Below are 19,217 nucleotides of genomic sequence, written 5' to 3' on the forward strand. Positions count from 1 at the left end.
ACGACTCGATGACGAACATCGAGCCCATTCCAGAGGAAGTGTTGAGTGTGCGTGCGACGTTTGTCTAAATAGTGATAAGATAAAAGGTGCAATATAAATCTTACTTTCAACTTTATACCGATTTGATTTATTTAAAACTAATAACATGAAGTGCCGCTATAATAAGTTTCCTATGAACTGCAATCTATCGATTTAATTAGTTTTAAGTAGTAAGGTGTATAATAAATATATCTATGTATAATACAAATACTTATTGTATCGGAATTACTGTAAAAATGTTCATAGTAGACCTAATTTTTGTGAAGGATGATGTCAAAAGCAACTTGGCTGTAATTTGGCTCTATCGATGGACAATTTGGAATAATAAAGTTTCTTGCCAAGTGTTGACTAGTCGTGGTGTATCGTGTGCGTGTAAGTTAACTCCATAATACAGGCCTTACTGTGGACCAATCGTGGGTAGAATGTGATGTCATCAAAAGTACCTAGTAAAGGCATATTGCGCTTTTTGTATATTTAGAAATTAATCAACTTCATAATATGACGGCTGTTTCGTTCCCTTCATAGGCTACTGTTATTTTTGTTTAGGTAGGGATAATTTCCACGTTGTGTTCAGCAGTAGATATAATTTGTTGTTTAGGACTAGATTGAATTGAATTTCTTCCTTCACTAAAATATACATGTAATGTACATTTCGACTGAATTAGGTAACCATACGATGTATCATACTATGTAACTGGACTGCGCTGATATTCTTCGTACAAATCTTTTCTCTTTGTATTATATTGTTGGCAATCTTGTAATCGTATTTAATACGGTTTCATACATTATTTAATGTTACTATTATGTATACTATACATAAATATCTAATATAATAAAATATATAAACTGTGCGTGTGTTATATTTCAATCCAAAACTTCATATTTATTTAATACCTTGTATTATTTCGGTATTAACTCTGATGGACGATGAATATTGTTGCTATAAGCAACTTCTATGGGTTAATCACAGCATGTTTAAGTAGTTACAAAGGCATGTAATTGCCACAATAGTCACATGTGCAATAAGACCTTCGTAGAGGGACCTTCATTAATTCCTATGCGGTAAATGTGCCATGGCGCCCATAACATGAATTCCAATGGTCAATACCGCGGTATGTACGAGTATGTACTTAGACTTGTAATAACTCACTTCCTGTTTACGATTTTTAAAAAAATAATATCTCCATTGCCCACAAAAGTTTCAAAAAAGGTTTAGTTTTGGTTGAGTTTGCCTATTTACAAAGGAATAAAGTTTAAGATGTATACCACCATATTTTGTCATGTATTTGGTTTCAGAGTTAGAGTAAAACGTCTGTTGTTTAAGAATACGATATGCATACTTTTAGTTTGGAAAAAAAGAGAAAGAAACTATCGATTTTCAATTATTTTAATTATCCTCATTACCAGGTTTGCACTTAATAAGACAGACAGTTAAACCTTACTTGATATTTAATACTTATTTATACAGAAGAACTTTTACATCTTCTGCAAGTAGTAAGTAACAAATTCAATCTTTCTTATCATCTATTTGGACTTCATTATCCGTAGCATGCCAGTTGAACATTTTGCCCCGCACTCGATCGTCGACGAGGAACATTGCTATCGCTGTCAGAGCAGGCGCAACCTGAAATAAAATGCGTATCAATGTAAGTACATACATTAAGTATTTTTTATTGCTCAAAGGTAATATGTTTTCTTTTTTAAATACAGAATTTAATAGGAAACTTTGCCTTGCTATAGAAGCGTCAGTTGACATCTCGTCAATAAAATGAAAAAAATATATATGCCATAGATAGACATTACATTATTTTTTTTATGTTAGAGAATGCATAATATAAAAAAAAACACCACGGAAATATGTTCGCGAAGATTAAAGATGCGTTCGACTCGAATATGAAGATCATTGAAACTTCAAAATAGATCGATGCAAAACAAAGTGCCATTAAACGCGTATAACATATAGATTCATCAACTTTACGATCAAAGAAGTGTTTAAAAGAATGATAGCGATTTATTTGGCAGTCTCAGTGATGTACGCCACATGAGTCACAGATGAATTGGCGTGTCATGAGTCGAGGACGCTGCACCATTTCGCAATTACGTCACTTCTCATAAAGCTTCTTACACAACATTCGGGACGCACGTACTATTTGACGCATCATTAGCCAGGCGTAAGTTACAGGAGTTCATAAAAATAGCGACCGCTTCGCAGTAAGTATATCGTTAACATCTTTATTATGCTTGGTAAATATAAATCACATCATCCATATTTCTATTGTTTACATGCCTCTTTACTGCCCACTGCCAGCGATAATGGAAACAAAGAAATAAATGACTAAAGTCAGGTACTAATTTTCAAAATAGCCCTTTCCAACCAACTCACATTTCCTCAGCTAAGACACTGTTTCATAAAACTAATCGGGACATCGAAATCATAATTAAAAGCCTTGCAGCCAGTATTCTGGATACGTTTCCTGAAGACAGTATTGCGGGGGGATAGTTTTACGCCTAATTGTTGTTCTTTTATATAGGTTTCATAATTAAAAAGATTTCCTTACCCAATGAATCCACATAGCCCACATGATGTAAGTCCCTGAAGGCAGAGGTACCGTGTCCACATACATAAAGTTAGACAAGACCACACTGCCTCTGATTAGTGCGATCGGTGCCCAGCACAGCAGGTTCACCATCGTTATTATGGTCACACTCTAAAATAAAGAAAGTCATAGAATTATTTCTTAACTCAGAGTGGTCAAATAGACTTACTTAGTATTGATATAAGATTACTTAGTAGAAAACAGCTATGTGGACAATATTAGGAGTAGGTACTCTTTTTTAGCTTTAATATATTAAGGGACTAAAACCCACCCGAGTAAAACATTGATTCCTCATAGAGCAAGGAAGCTTCTTCTCCAGTATACGAGCCCATATAAGCATCATCACCCTGAAACATTCGAAATTTCTTTTATATTGCCCCAAAAGTTTATTCTGCCTCACCTTGTAAATGTAGTTAAGGAAAATTTCACACAAAAAAGCAATTAAAATTGTACGTCGTTAATAGTTCGTGTCAGTCAAAGTTTGTACTAATTGGACTAATTGCCTACCATTATTAATCGAAGCTGCCTTCTCCCCAGTGCTATCTAATTGACACGGCTAATTTGCAACACTAGTTAAGCCTCTGATTAGGTTAAGTTTACTCGAAGCAATTTGGTACACACGCAAATTGCTTGAGATGTATCACCTCTTGTGACCTACATTTGACTATACGCAACTATGTTTTTAAATAATAGGTACCTAAAAGTAGGTTCCTACTTACATGACAATAGTAGGCTTGACGCTTCGAAGAGCAAAAATGGCTACGATGATATACCTCTGCCACGTTTCTGGTAACACCATATCAAAGGTGCAAGAAGTACATTGGAAATCGTATCCATACTTCCCAATCCCGAACAGTGGTGGAATAGAATAAAGTTCAGCAAAGAACACACACAGACAAATAAACAAATGATAGTGGTTCCTCTGTATCTGCCAACCTTGAAAACAATAAACATGAAGCAACCATAATTTAGTATGATAATAATCATGCAACATTAAATAGAGAATCACTTACCGTTGGTTATGTATTTTGCAACGACATATCTTTCAATACAGACGTGCGTAAGGCATTCGACCTCGAGCACTGCCAAAAACGTCTCCACGAAAGCAAAAAGTTCACAAGAGAATGTTTCAAATTCAGACAGTAAACTGAAAGGTCTGTAAACGTACGCTCATTAGAAAAAAGACGATGAAGAGTGTCTGCACGATGAAATATACTTGCATGATCAAAATGAGTTGCAGGAAGTCATATTATTGCATTATGAGTATGTAATTGCAGATGCACATTGTGTATTACACATTAGTGGAGAAAATGACTCAAACTACAAAATCTTTCTGACGATATATTGAATCGATTAAAAGGACTGAGTAAACATAAGGTATTAAACAAATAGTTCAATTATACCCATCAAACTCACGTTTGTATGTATCTGACAAGCGGCAGGTGCAAGACCGTCGGTACAATACGTCTGACACACCCCACAGCTATGAAATTATTCAAGTTGCGATAACTGCTATCAAATCGAAGGTTTGAAAACAGAAGGGTCACACTTAACCAAAAGCTCAATAAGACTGACAATAAACCTGAAATCATTACATCATTATAAAATATGCTAGTTAATAATAACACGTCTATTCACATTAAATATATGTATGTAGAATTGATTTTACCTGTGATGAAAAAACCTTGATGCAAAACAATTCTCTCTTCATGACTGAAAACTTCTTTCCAAACACAACTAACTGTAATATTTTCATTCGAACTTACTGATATCATTATATTTAATTCAAAATTTCAATCGGTCAAAGACTAATAAAATCAGATTTACAAAGCAATTTAATGACTTCAATGCTACACTAAACGAGTCTAGAAGACTTGTGGTAATGCTCATTATAATCCTGATGTGTGTGAAACCTGAATCTCAAGTTGCATCTTGAGTCAGTCACAACACCAGTTGGTTCATGCTCTGCTTCACCCATTGTACGCAGAAGTACTTAGTTGAATTGTGAGTTTACGTACCTACTGAGCAAGCGCAACGCAATTAGTGTTGGAGTTTTAAATACGAAAATTACGATATGTAACTTAAACTTTTATTATAAGCGTAGGGATATACATTTCAAATGTGTACACAATTCTCTTATAGCATCATGAATTGTATTGCTGCTGATCATTTCTTGGGGGGACATCATTTAGAATATCTCCAACGGGGCCCTACAGGCATCAGGCATGCAAGGATGTTCCTCTTCGTTCATCTTGCTCCTCTTAAAGTAAGTTGTTGTACCGTTTAGCCTGCTCGGGTTGAAGCAAGGCGTAATTTCTGCGCATGCGTCCAAGAAGTGCGGCGCGGAGCCTCTCATCACCAGCAATGAAACAAAGTACTGGAATACTTGTGGCTGCCTGATGGAGAGAAAATTCGAAATCTAGTACCGCCATTTACTTCTATAAATTAACTAGATTTGAATTGGTAACTGACCTCCGAGGCGATAGGTGCAATCACCGCCAAAGCAGATGGCACATGTGGTCTGTATCCGTATATGAGTAATGGTAACCACTGGTAACCAACCAAAACGGCAGCAGGTATCCAAAACGCCAACGTACTAATGGACACTGCATGAAGAGTCTGAAATAGTACATCATATATTTTAATGGTGTTAAAAGACAAATTATAATAAATAGGAAACTGTCTCGAATATACCAATTGGCTCAGAATTCTAATTTGTTGGAATACCCTTGCCAAGTATAGCACCCTTTGACAAGCAGATAGATGATTATAAACTGCCGAATAATTCTGGAATCAACCGATGCATTTCCAAACATGTCAAACTTTTGCTATGGCGTCCGTGTATTAAAATTAGGTATACACTGAATTAGAATTTACCTGCGTAAGCTTCGTTTGTTCCTTTTGCTGCTCGCCTTTGTAGAATATTCTTTCTAATCGAACAGCTTTTCCCATGTAATTAAATCTGGAAATATGAAATATCCGTTAATTAAATGAAGCAATCCTTCAATGACTTTGTATTACAATTACATATAATCTACTTACATAGCGACGACTGGTATGACTCCACACACAAGAATATAAGGTATGCTAAAACCTATGTGTTTGGCTCCAGAAGTTAATGATGGCCAAAGAAATGTGCAAGTAGTTCCGGTTGAATCACAAGAGTACTTCCCATAGCCAAACAAAGGGGGAATGGCGAAAATAAATGAATTAAACCAACTGAGGCCAACGAAAGACCAATACATTCGCGTACAGAGAAATCTTTCTGAAATAAAAAACAAAATCAAATCAAAACCAAAACAGTTGTTACGCAAGTCACAATTTTTTTTAATTGGTGTTACATACCACGTCTGAAGTACTTTGCTAATAAATATCGCTCCAAAACTGCCACAAACAAGGCAGTCATTTGAAAGACACCAAAGAATTGATTCAGAAATGCAAATAGTTGGCAGCACGAAGGACCAAAGAGCCATCTAAAACAATACCTAAATGTTAAGACAAGGACTCAAATATAATTAATTCGATTCAATAATATATTTTTTACCTTTTCGCTATAGCCGATGATCCGGCAAATGGAAATCCGACAAGATTCCTGCCAAGTGATGCTGTGCACAGATTAAGTACCAGAATATGACTCCTGAATATGAGCAGGTGACTGTGGATGAATGTGGCAAAAAGCCAACCATTGAGGAACACCCCGAACACACCTATTGAATTATAGCCCCACATTAACATAATAAAATGGAAACACAAACACACTACTCTCCAAAATTAATTTATGACTCATTAAATGTTGAAATATATGTTTTAGGCAGTAATTAAACTAATGAGAAACAAACCGAATATAAAAAGGCAAGCTCCCAGTAACACTTTGTAAGAACTGTCGAAATAATACCACGGACACTCATCTTCGAGATCCTCAAACAAGGTTTGCATTCTGGGGTAACCACTTTCTTTGATCACTGCACCGTCAGGCACCGTGAAAAATGTTCGCGAGGTGATACTGGTGTGTATTGGGCATTTAGATTATTTTTCCATAATCACATAAACGTCCACGTAGTTGAAGTTGTTACAGAGACTGGTCAGGTTGTCGAACCACCGCGTAGGGACTCGCTACAACAAAGGGAGTGGATCTGGTTACGTTCCCTGACGCCACTTTGTGCGCGCCATCGAGGGCGTGAACGTGCCGTGTGTCCTGCTACGGTGCACAAGCTGAGGTACTTCATGATTCACGACGCTAACTTCGCTGTTTATGTTCTCAATAATGTACTATTTACCTACGTTCCTAAAAAGTTATAACTGAGCCGCCAAGAACCTATGATGGGTCTGCCAATGGCTACCTATTTAAAAATTTTATTAAACTATTTATTTAGGTGCCGTATAGAATACAATGTATTAAGTATACGTAGATAAGAGATTATGAGAAAACTATACTTCGACGCCAAATAGCTACTCTTGTGGCTTTGATAAAAAGAACTTTTTATATTACAGAGCAATGTCAGCTCTATCCGGGAATCGAACCCGAGATGTTGCTTGCAGTCATGATATGAATTCCGTATGGAGATTTCACCTTTCGTCACAATTTCAGTTAATAAATAAACAAATGAATGTAGGTGTTAAACTTTAATCGTACTATGCTTTTCGCAAACCGATATTTAACGGAGGTTTTCAATAGGCGAAGTTAATTAATTAACAAGATAAATCTCCCGGTACCTAATTCACCGCAGCTGTTTTTGTATATTAAACCAGAGCACTGAGCTCCTAATATATTTCAATTCCCACTGATTTAAAAATAGTTATCAACCGAACTCTATTTATAACATAGGTACATGATTTTTCCCAGATGTCACGTCTTCGTATTTCACACGTTTGTAGGACGAGCTCAGGTAACCGCTGAATCGTGTGATATGAGAACGTCGAGCGCCGTACAGAACTTGTACGTAAATTACCTGATAATCTATACGTTATTGGCTTGGCAACGCCCGTGAAGAATACGTCAGGTCCGTATACGTACTCCACGCGGCCGGCACACTTCTATCGGACTCAGTTAATTGCGGAGAAGATCGCGTACGTTTTTGGCTATGTTATACTTATAACCGATCATTGCCTAGCTGTTATCAAACTCGCTGATTTGTATATTCGCATTGAGCGCTCAGTGCAGTGCCGTCATCGGTCGGGTCGCGGCAGGATGTTGTCGTTGGAGCAATTGTCGCAAATGGTAAAGGAACACCTCGGACTGTGCGAATATGTAGACGACCTGCAATATACGTGCAAATGGATGGTCAGCGAATCTCCCTTCGGTGGGCGAGGCCTGTTCGCCACCGAGGATATAATGCCAGGCGAAGTGCTGTTCGTTGACCGACCTCTCATATATGGCCCTCGAGCTGGAAGCGCCGTCGAACAAGGCTGTACGGTGTGCGGAAAACTAGACATTGATACTTTATACAAGTGTTCAAAGTGTTTATTGTTATTGTGCTCTGTTCAGTGTCAGAATACTAACGTTCATTTACACGACTGTGGTATAATATCCCGCTGGAATATCAATACACCTGTCGAGGATGTTGATGGCATCTTACTGTCTCGCGCTTTAACACCCATCCGAGCACAGATGTTGAATAATGACCAAATAATGTTTATGTCATGCCTACAAGCACACGATTTACCTCAACACGGATCAGAAATAAGAAATTTGAAACAATATTATGACATACCAGAAGAAGAAGAGCAGCTAATGATATTAGCCTGTTGTGCGTTAGACACGAATGCATTTCAAATTGCCACTGCGTACGGTAAAAAGGAAATGAGTATGCGTGGATTGTATCCTGTGTCGGGATTGATGAATCACAATTGTGTTCCAAATACGAGATACTATTTCAACAGTGACCTTCAAATGACGGTAAAAGCAGTAAAGCCTATAAGAGCGGGGACAGAAATATTTTCCTGTTACTCTGGGCTCTTATGGGGAACGCCGGCGCGTCGTACTCACCTTTACAAAACAAAACATTTCTGGTGTAAATGTGACCGATGTGCTGATCCTACTGAACGAGGAACCCTCCTCGGTGCCCTGAAGTGCTTCTCAAATCAATGTTCAGGATATCTGCTACCCATAGAGCCACTGAACTGCTCAAGTTCCTGGCGATGTTTGCAGTGTAACATGCGAGTTCCTATCAAAAATATTTGCGCCATCCAGGGAGCCCTCGGAAGTCTCATGGGGACATTAAACTTTGAGAGTGTACCAGATTTAGAAAGTTTTTTAGTTAATCGAATATCAAAGTATATTCCGAAGACAAACCAAATAGTGATCGATCTTCAGTGCCGCCTAATCTGTGCGTTTGGAGAGGTCGAAGGATATCGTTGGCACGGTACGTTTCACCAAGTAATTTTTAAGTTTTCCTAAATATAAGTAACATATTAATATTTATACACAAGATGTTAAACCAGTAAATATTAGATACTTTTAAGGTTAAGATCAATCTGAATAATCAGATATACAAAGATATAGTTTATCGTAATCTCGTCTGTTTTGAAATACTTTACGACGTGACATTGAAAAGTTTAGCTCTACATATAAAAACATTAGTGTACTGGAAAATGTTTTACAATCAATTATTAGTATAGTATTGATTGAAACAAAGTGACGTCAGTAGCTCTCGATTGTTCTTTCAACTGTACCTATCGATAAAGGCTTATGGCCTACCGGTACTTTTGCAATAATTATATTCCGCTCAAGTACAGGTAACATTGCAAATCGCGGTAAACAATGCGTCATTTCCTATAGCGCGTCAGACATTGTATGCTATTAATGGCTGCCGACGTCGCGCGCCTACCTGATTCCCGATACATACCTGTAAAGCGGGAAGCTGAAGTACCGATTACCTAATGCATAATACCTACAAATATGTAAATCATATGTAGGTGCATATGAGCTTAAACACATAAATATGCATTTATTTGGATTTGTCGAAGGTAAATGTATAATCATTTTTTGTTTGTATTTTAGGACCATCAAAACACATTTATTTCAGTCTACATACAAAATGCATGTCCCGGTGTTTTAGATTTTTTTATTATATTTGGCCCTGCATCTAAGAGCTGGATGTATCTAGGTAGCTCAAAGTTACACAATACAATATTCTGCTACTCAAATAAGACAGTTCCCATGGTAGCCGACCATGGGAACTGTCTTATTTGAGCACTAGATCAGAGCTGAAGGATAACAAGGATCCAACCAATTACGTGGTAACTACGTCCCGCTGCAATTTTATGAACTTCTAGATTTGTACCGGAGTCCAGTGCATTCGTACAAGATGTTACACTAGCTTCTGCCCACGGTGGCGCTAATGTTTTATGAATGTAAAATAGGCCAAGCCCACTTAAAAATAAATAACAACCGTTCATAATTAGGTATTGAAAGATTGTTCCTGTTGTTAAAGTAGTTACTGAGTTTTTAATAGATACTTATTTTTATTTATGCTACAAGTCTGTCTTGTATTCCGCATACATATTATCACGGAATCTTATGCTTGAAATGACATAATCAAAAGAATTGCATACATAATCCATCTGCCTATTTTATGCATTTATTGAACGCAGCCAATCTACTCGTCACTCTACGCATAGTATCAAAATATTGCTGCCAATCATCCCTTCAGTCATTCATATAACGAATAACTTTAATATTTAACACTACCTGAGACATGTTTCCATGCCAATAACCTTCACAAGTGTAAGGAAAACGTTTTATACCCAACCGATGGATTCCTAAATAATTATGTTTAGTCTACATACATTATCCGCAAGCGTAGTCAATTTATTTCCCTAGATAGATGAAAGATTGTGATAAAAAGATAAACGTATGCCAATTTTAGTTAATAGAAATCCAGGACAGATTTAAATGTAGATTTGAACAGGTTGGAAAGGTCGCTGGGACCCAAATACATATCCAAAAGTCCGGTGTGTCACGAAAATGATCACAGCTCGATTAAGGAATCGAACCCTTCTCACAGCATTTACGGTTTTCCAATCGATGCAAAGATGTTAACAATGTTACGTGTCGATCTGATTAATGAATTCCTCGTGTCTGACAATTAACCGGTCGATGCTTGGAAACTGTAAACATCCTGGTCTTGAATATCTTACCGTTGACGTAGACCAGTGCAAGTTTATTAACATCGACGCTCTACACAGCCTCATTTAATTGAACTGTTTAAGAGGCAATTGTTCACGTTTGCGGAAAAGTATACCTATCGATGATAAATATCATTGTTTTCGCTGACAAGGGAATGAAAAGACATGATTGTTGTAAACATTAGTCAACTGGGTCACGCAATCACGCGATCTGTCTGCTAAGGAAAATGGTTTCGTTCACTTTACACGTCTGCCCTATTTAATAGCGAAGTATTTGTTTATGTTTGAAGGTATTTGTTTGGGTTCAACTTTATGAAAGAAAATTTGATGATTGAAAAAATGTGTAATCCTGCTGGAAAATTATAATTTTACGCACATTTTAATCCGGGCATGAAGAACTTCCAACTTCAGAAGCACAAAAAGGAAATGAGGTCACGAAGTGCTTCTACAATGTAGATACTTACACACTTCGGACCCGGTCTGTGTTCTGATGAATTGAAACGGTTTTTATTGACAGTTAAACATACTGACTCGGCTTTTAGGTCGCAACGTGCAATAGTAAACTAAACATAAATCGCTAAACCGACGTATATTACGTCAGATTCGACACGTGAGCTGGCTCCATGGAACAGATGAGATTTATTATTTCCAGTGGCTATTTTCATAACGGGTTACATCGATGTTGTCGGTGGATTGGCGGCGTCAGTCAGCCGCGGCGCGCTGCTCCACCTACCATGCCCTCCAGCGCACTAGCACTCCAGCGGCAGCTCCGAAATGGCGCACACAATCGCCGAAAAGATACACACGCAGTTAATGGCATACCTTGAAGAAGTTTCTCAACCCCTCTGGACCATCAAACCATCAAAACTCGGAGGGCGAGGATTATTTGCATTGCAACCAATCAAGAAAGGAACCTTGATCTTCAAGAATAAGCCGCTGATTGTAGCACCGCGTACCGACCGAGCCGGAGACTGCTACTGCACCGTTTGTCATCAAGTCAACAAAGCTTGCCGCCCTTGTGAACTATGTTCATTGGCAATCTGTTCAGAAGAATGCAAAACCAGCAAGGATCACGACACTGAATGCAACTTCATCACAACCAACTGGAAGCCAAAACCTGATAGTGTTAATGACATCCATCATCCAGAAGTATTGGCACGAATGCAGATTTATTTACGGTTTTTACTTCTTAAGAAAGATCACAAATTGCTGTTAACTTTTTTACAAAACAATAATGAAGGCAAATTCTTGGAACTTGAAATGTTGCACAGGAGGCATGTGGTGCCGGATGACCAAATAACATTTATGAAACTAGTGCACTCCATTATCAACATAAACTCCTTCAGGATTCCTAATAACCCACTAGACGGAAAAATACCACTACGAGGACTTTACCCACTGTCAGCATTTCTCAATCACAATTGTGTCCCAAATACAAGAAATGTGTTCTATCCTGATTACACCATGGCTGTATATGCCACAAAGGATATTGAAGTTGGAGAAGAGATTCTTACGTGCTACACAGGGCTATTATTGTGTACTCCAGCTAGAAGATGTTTCCTTTATAAATCAAAACATTTCTGGTGCAAGTGTGAGCGATGTAAAGATAATACAGAGATGGGAACAAAGCTATCTGCACTGAAATGTTTCAACAAAGAATGTGTGGGAATTCTGCTTCCGACGTCGCCTTTAAACCCTGAAGCGGAGTGGTGCTGTGATAATTGTGCTTCTAAAAATACACCAGACGAAGTAAGGACTATTCAGAGCATTTTGGGAAGCTTAGTTGGTTCCTTGGACCTGGATGATCAATTTCGCCTGGAAGCGGCTATTCTAGCACGATTAGCTAATTTCATCCCTTACTCTAATCATATCTTCATCGATTTGCGATTGAGATTAGCGTTGAAAATTGGATTTACCGAAGGATTGAAGCTAAATGGTATTTGATAAATCATTCAATTGGCTTCAGTGTAGCGCAATGCCTATAACTGCCGAATAACTTTGACAATATTATACTAAATTCTAACGCAAACACAGCATCCTAACCAAAATAACGATTAGCATTTTAGATTATTCCCAATATAATACGAAAATATGTGTAAAAGCTTTGTTTACTTTGTTTTATTTTGTTAACAGTAATATCAAGTAACTTCACTTGATAGAGAGCACGCATGTAATATTAGACTTACTATTAATATGAGTCTAGAATTAACCTCCAGTCAGACAGTCTAATAATTAGGAGCTGCCTAATGAATGCCGCATATTTTCCCTCTACTTTGCTTTAATTAACCCAATCCCATTGCAGATTAGGTTCATCTAATATTAGGCATATTCAGTCAGTAAGCTTAGCAAATGCATGCGTGGCCTTTGTCTAGGTATAGGTACCCTATTTTCCTATGCCATTTAGACAAACACGGGTAGTTTGGCCCCATTTTTTCACTTGGGAAATTTTGGCATCTACTTACATATCATAAGTGGTAATTGGTAGTCTTTGCAATAAAAGTGTATTACCAAATAATTTACGACTTCACAGATCCGGTAGGTAGCTAAAATAAGAAAGAAAACGTACTTGTTTCTTATTTCGCTTTCAAATCCTTTATTTTTAGCCGAACACAAACAAACTGAATGTTGTTTGTTTTCTTCGTGTCGGGATCGTTTTAACGTAGGCTGAATAAATCGATAGCTTATTTACACGGCGTCTATCTAAGATGAACAATTAATCTTTATTCACGGTATCTACATTTAGCTCAACGAGGTCTTACAAAATCTTTTTAAGCAAACATTAAACAAAACGCCTTCAATAAAGCTAAAAGCTTTTCATAAGTCTGACAAATATCTACTAGACTGAAAACCGCATCAAAATGGATTCAGCAAAAAGTGAGATAATCGCGCGCAAACACATGTACATGTAGACAGACAGGTCAAACTGAGAACCCCCTCTTTTGTAGGCGGTAAAAAATTGGAATCCTCCGATTTTTGTTCAAAGTAGGAGCTACGCTAGTAGGTACATGTTAATAAATTATATGCAAAACAATGATACGCGATATTATTCGCGGCTAGTAGACAGCTTGTAAACCTTTAACCTATCCAATGAATAGCTACAAATAAGTATTACAAATGAAACCAACTGCGTTCGTCTTATGTTTCTAGGACATGTTGCGGTGCATCCACTATGTCAAGGTTTATTTAAACAATAATATTGTTTGTGTTAGGGCTGATTTTTCAATCGCCAGATAACTTCTATCTGGGGAATATTTTTAACGTTTTGACAGCTTTTGTATGGAAAATATGTCAAACCGCCATATTTATTCCTCAGATAGAAGTTAACTGATGATTGAAAAATCAGCCCTTATTGTTATAAATATTTTAGTTTATTTATTACTTTATTTAGAACAACTTGTAGTAGTATAGTACCATTGTTACCTCGCTATCATCAATAGAGTTTCAAAATACTTCCTGAAACGCCTGGCAGAAAATACCGAGCGTTAACAGTTTGACGTGTAGGTAGCTGTGTAGATCTGTATACATTTTTGTCATTCTGTAACGTAGTAGTACGGCTAAGCGGTTAAACCGATTTGATTGCGACTAAATGTAGTCGGTTTTTATGAAATGTTTGTTACATAAGAAAGCTTCATCCATGGAAATCTGTAACGGACTCTATCGTTATTAAAGAATGATGGCTTAATGTTAACCCACAATTAAAAAGAGCAATTAGAAAGATTTCACTTTGAAATTAGTCAAATCAGGAAGACCCTTCCTAATCAGGTCAAGATGGCAAGCACCTTTGTTTGAGTACGAACAATTTTATGTCTACAAACGAATTTAGTTATGAAATGAAAATTTGTAAATTAAAAATCCATTAGCAGCATCTTAATTAAAATTCCTTAATATTTTAATACCAAAAACAGAAGTATAAAAAGAAAGGCACTAATTAAATACGTAAATAAAAGTGTTTAACAAATGTTATGTCATAATTGCATGGGTATCCGTTTCCATTACCCACAGAAGAAAAGTACCTACTTACATATCTTGGGAACTAAAATTGTTTGGATCTTAGATTTTAGTAAGTTATTGGTTCTTATACGTTTCTAATTTCACCCTTTATCTGGACTTATGCTGCAAGTAACATAATATACAATCTAGTTGTTGAATGTATGTCGCATCCACATTCATATAAAATATTTTGTTAGATAAATATAAATATGTTTACGTGTAAGCCGTAGTTACGCATTTTGTAGGTCACCTTATCTTCTTCCTAATACTAAAGTTCAAAAAATTAGACCATCTTTTCAGATACAGCCAGACTTTTAGGTAGACCTGATAACTCTTGAATTTAATCATTAGATCCCATCATTAATTATGAAAGTTGTGAAAATTAATAAACATCTTTATTATTTTGGTACGTGTACATACACAAAAGACAGAGAATCTTATGGAACAATGGAAACGTTCCCGCAAACCAGCGCGTGTTGCTCGTAAAATCGCGTTCGAATAAACAACGTCACGGCTTATGCATATTTGGAGCAGATAACGCTGGTACTCTTGCACTATTACCTATGCTGATGCATGCTTTGCAAAACACAACCACTCCGAAATTGAAAATACACAGCTGCATAGTTTGAAGCTAAATGACACAAGTATCTTTTGGCCCTTTCGCACGATTAATCTCCTATAATTCGACTATACCTATCCATTAACTGAAACAAGCGCCGTCCTTTTCTGAAAACAACTCTAGACACACATAGGTAGTTATACTACGGTTAGTATAGTAATAATATATGTAAGGAATGGCTTCTATTTCAGGAGTACGAAGAATTAGTAATACATAATTATACTCCTTTATTTTATTCACTGAGTTGTAACTGCGTCATTCCGTAAAAGCAAATACGTAAAACTTTAAAGGCTAGTGTCGAATGTAGTTAGTATTGCATTGTGAGTTCAGAATAACGTGTAGTGTGCGGCATGCGACGTACTACGCAACAAACAAGTGAATAAAATCGGCCACGATAATATCGTGAGGGGCAGTAGTACGATTGACCGCCGATTGACATGGGCGCCGCGGCTAGGAACGCTCGTCCTCACGTCGTCACCAGGTGGATCTGTCTACCTGTACCGTTAGTACATACCTATCATTCATAATTTTGACGCCCAATCTATTTTATCCGCTAATCATTGCCAAACAAGTGAATATTAATAAAATGTTCTGGCAATGACAGTGAACTGCACTTAGCAATGCGTCAGTGTTTGAGAAGACGATTGTGCATGAGAACCAATTATTTTATTTATATGGCGTTAGATAGAACATGACAGATATGAGTGCCCTCAAAACTGCTACTCAGCAATCGCTCAGTGCGTCGGACTTGGCGGAGTGCCGTTACATGGTGAAGGTCTGCATTCTATTCTGCCAACTATTTCTATTTCTTCGCCAAGATATGATGTATTGAGAATCAATTTGTTAGTCGGTTAAACACTATAAGCCAACTGTTTAAATAGTTTTAGCTCATACTCATAGTTACCTAAGGTATCAATCTGTGACGGAGGTAATTTTTCTTAAACTGGTGTCTGAAATGACACTCTCTGTTTCAAGTTTTCAAAAATGTACAAAGTGTTTTATGTATAGCTAATATAGGCATTGGCTTCCTCAGAACCCAAATGTGTGCACGAATACTTATTTTCAATTAATAAATCGTCCACATCCATCCACAACTTGCAGGAGATAGTCTTATTGATGATCCTTGAGGCATCCTCCTCTTTGGAAACATGCTGCTTGCAATTTTTCATCGCCTCACAACAAAGATATACGGGTGTTAACCTATAAGTTTCATATGTAGGTACCTATATCTCAATCTGTGCGGTCGGTCGGTTGATGCATCGTTGATGCAATTTTATTAATTAAACATGATTGAATACGGGACGTAGAGAGAGGTACCTTAATTCTCTCTAAAATCATTACCAAGTCTGGATATTTTTAGAGAAAAATTAAATATCGAGAGTTTCTTTGTTAAACATTGCTATTATAAGAAACTTAAGATTCCTATGGGACCCCCTTTACCTACTTGACTATGTTGGACCTTATTTATGTAAATATAGATTTAGTTTACTGAAAATAATGTACAATTTATTTTTAATAATCAATAACTAGGTATGTTGGAACCTAATTGTTTAGACTGTGTAGATAGCACAGTGTGAATACTTAGTGAATACTAATTACTCAATGTGGTCGTTTTCCAGAGCTGTCGGAGTCTCGTCTGGCGCTGAAAGAGAACCTGTGCCGCGGCACTCTGCGCACGTTGGCGGCGCTGGGCGTGGGCGACGCGCACCTGCGCGGCCTGCTTCTCTACCACCTGCACGCCGCGCTGGCAGAGCGCGCTCGGCGCTCGCCAGACCTGTATGAGGTAACTGTCGTCACTACATGGTATAAAACAAAGTCGCTTTTTCTGTCCCCTTGTCCTTTTGTGCGCTTAAATCTTGCAGTTTTTTTTATCAAACAGAGTGTTTCAAGAGGAAGGTTTGTGTGTAAAATAATATACATTAAATAGTGGGCAAATACTGTTAGCTTTTATTCTTATAAAACCCTTAAGATATTTTGTATTGTAGACTTTTTTATCTGAAGAAGATAAATTGACGTTTTCGTCTCTGATTCAAGTCTGTACTTGGTTCATCAACAACAAGTTGCTTGAATTAATTTGTTTAAAAGGTAGTGTGTATTCTACACAGAGAGTTAACTAATGTGTGTTTAACAAAATGATCATTAGAGAATCATTAGGTAGACCTTTATGTTTAGGGATAGGTACTTAAGATTTTGTTTAAACACGCTTCCAATATCAGAAGTTTGAACCAAAATGATGGTGATGCCATATGTAGGTATTACTAGCTTTTGCCCGCGGCTTCGCTCGCGTTAAGAAGTATTATTATTAATTAGGTATGGTTTTTGCGGCTTTACTTTTGTTTAGCGTGTGCAAAAAATTAGGGCCTACAAAACTTCTTTGTACACAATATTCTTTACTAATCTGTCATTAGGCGCTAAAACTTATTGAATGACTGATGAAGTTATTGGGTGAACTTACTCGAACTTCTCAACATTTAGAACTAAACATTATTTTGTTGGTTCCATTACGTACTGATAGGTTCAAACTAATACATTTTATCACCCGTGAGGGTTGAATGGGGGTTGAATTAATCAAAATCGTATTTAAGCGAACGTCATCATAAAATTCTGATTCGTCATCAGGACTTCTTCATAAAATCTAAGCAGATGTATACAAACTTTCATCCCCTATTTTATCCCCTTAGGGATGGAATTTATCAAAATCTATCCTTTCTTAAGGGTTGCCTACGCCATAGTAGCTTTATGCATGCAAAGTCTCAGTCCGATCGGTTTAAAATTGACAAAGTTTCATACAAACTTTCATCCCCTATTTTATCCCCTTGGGGGTAGAATTGATCAAAATCCTTTCTTAGCGGATGCCTACGTCATAACATCTACCTGCATGCCAAATTTCAGCCCGATCCGTCCAGTGGTTTCAGCTGTGCGTTGATAGATCACTATGTCAGTCAGTCAGTCACCTTTGAGTTTTATATATTTAGATTTTGTACACAAACCTTATATGTATTATTTTGTACACAAACCTAACGTTTAAATTTTCTGTTTCAGGAAATAAAATCTGAAATCGAGAGCACCATAGAACAAGCCTACATAATCCTCCAAGGCGACATTTCCGCGCCCCCAGATCTAGAACTGAGGCGCCGGTACCTTGGCCCAGGCTGTGATAAACCCCAAGAAGAAAGATTCTTCATCCTCGATGCTTAATAAGTGCTGAACATGTGATAGATAAATATTTTTATATGTTATTTTATTTGTGTCTATGTAGGTACCTACCTACGTGTGTATAGAAATCTTAAATATCTATGTAGTCAGGTACCTGCCTGACTTATTAAAAAAATACCTAATTATACAACAAAGATAGCCGAGACTGGAAAAGTAAATGATACGAAATGATAAAATGTGTTTTCATTTACCCACTCCCATATGTACTACTACTACTACGACGGCTATTCTCATATAAGATCACCCAGCATTTGCGCAGTCATAGGTGTATCTCTATTCCTTGACTCTTGTAGCTCGTAGTGATCGGACGGAAATCCTACACGATCACACGATCCGAGATCAGGCGCAAGATTGACATTAACGTACTCTCCGATGCCAGGCTGCTACATGAAAGTTTCAGAAATCCACAAAGCGATTTCGGCCCGATCCGGGCATACAGTGGGTATCAAAAAACCACACCTAGTCGTCAAATCCACCACATGGACATACTGTGATGCTTTTGAGGTTTACATGATAATAGACCGGGCATAACCTCGTCACTGGGGGATGATAGTAGGTGTAGCTTTTCAACAACGTAACAATTCATAAGTTTCGGAGCATTAGGGCCACATATAAAAAAATGCTCTATG

General features: G+C 37.3%; 3 protein-coding genes across 4 annotated transcripts; 1 reads left to right on the forward strand and 2 right to left on the reverse strand.

The window, feature by feature from the left end:
* Positions 1-1,499: 1,499 nt before the first annotated feature.
* LOC110373134 (rhodopsin, GQ-coupled) lies at positions 1,500-4,456 on the reverse strand. The gene is made up of 7 exons (XM_021330310.3): positions 4,306-4,456; positions 4,053-4,218; positions 3,650-3,792; positions 3,356-3,572; positions 2,908-2,983; positions 2,598-2,747; positions 1,500-1,663 (listed from the first exon to the last, which is right to left on the reverse strand). Exons 1-7 carry the CDS (start codon positions 4,409-4,411, stop codon positions 1,547-1,549), a joined length of 975 nt encoding a protein of 324 aa, XP_021185985.3. The 5' UTR covers positions 4,412-4,456; the 3' UTR covers positions 1,500-1,546.
* Positions 4,457-4,492: 36 nt separating this feature from the next.
* LOC110373103 (visual pigment-like receptor peropsin) lies at positions 4,493-8,415 on the reverse strand. Its single transcript, XM_049852421.2, has 8 exons — positions 8,348-8,415; positions 6,476-6,749; positions 6,181-6,343; positions 5,982-6,109; positions 5,679-5,901; positions 5,514-5,598; positions 5,109-5,255; positions 4,493-5,032 (listed from the first exon to the last, which is right to left on the reverse strand). The coding sequence occupies exons 2-8, from the start codon at positions 6,570-6,572 to the stop codon at positions 4,898-4,900; spliced, it is 978 nt and encodes a 325-aa protein (XP_049708378.2). The 5' UTR covers positions 6,573-6,749; positions 8,348-8,415; the 3' UTR covers positions 4,493-4,897.
* LOC110373102 (SET domain-containing protein SmydA-8) lies at positions 7,506-18,764 on the forward strand. Of its 2 annotated transcripts, none has more exons than XM_021330246.3 (3): positions 7,506-8,998; positions 16,992-17,155; positions 18,415-18,764. In XM_021330246.3, exons 1-3 carry the CDS (start codon positions 7,825-7,827, stop codon positions 18,568-18,570), a joined length of 1,494 nt encoding a protein of 497 aa, XP_021185921.3. In that variant the 5' UTR covers positions 7,506-7,824; the 3' UTR covers positions 18,571-18,764. The 2 variants fall into 2 exon arrangements, with proteins under 2 accessions (XP_021185921.3, XP_021185922.3); XM_021330247.3 differs by lacking the exon at positions 7,506-8,998 and adding an exon at positions 11,413-12,699.
* The last annotated feature ends 453 nt before the right edge of the window (positions 18,765-19,217 follow it).

The sequence above is a fragment of the Helicoverpa armigera genome, chromosome 6 (genome assembly GCF_030705265.1).
Source record: "Helicoverpa armigera isolate CAAS_96S chromosome 6, ASM3070526v1, whole genome shotgun sequence".
Taxonomy (NCBI): Eukaryota; Metazoa; Arthropoda; class Insecta; order Lepidoptera; family Noctuidae; genus Helicoverpa; species Helicoverpa armigera.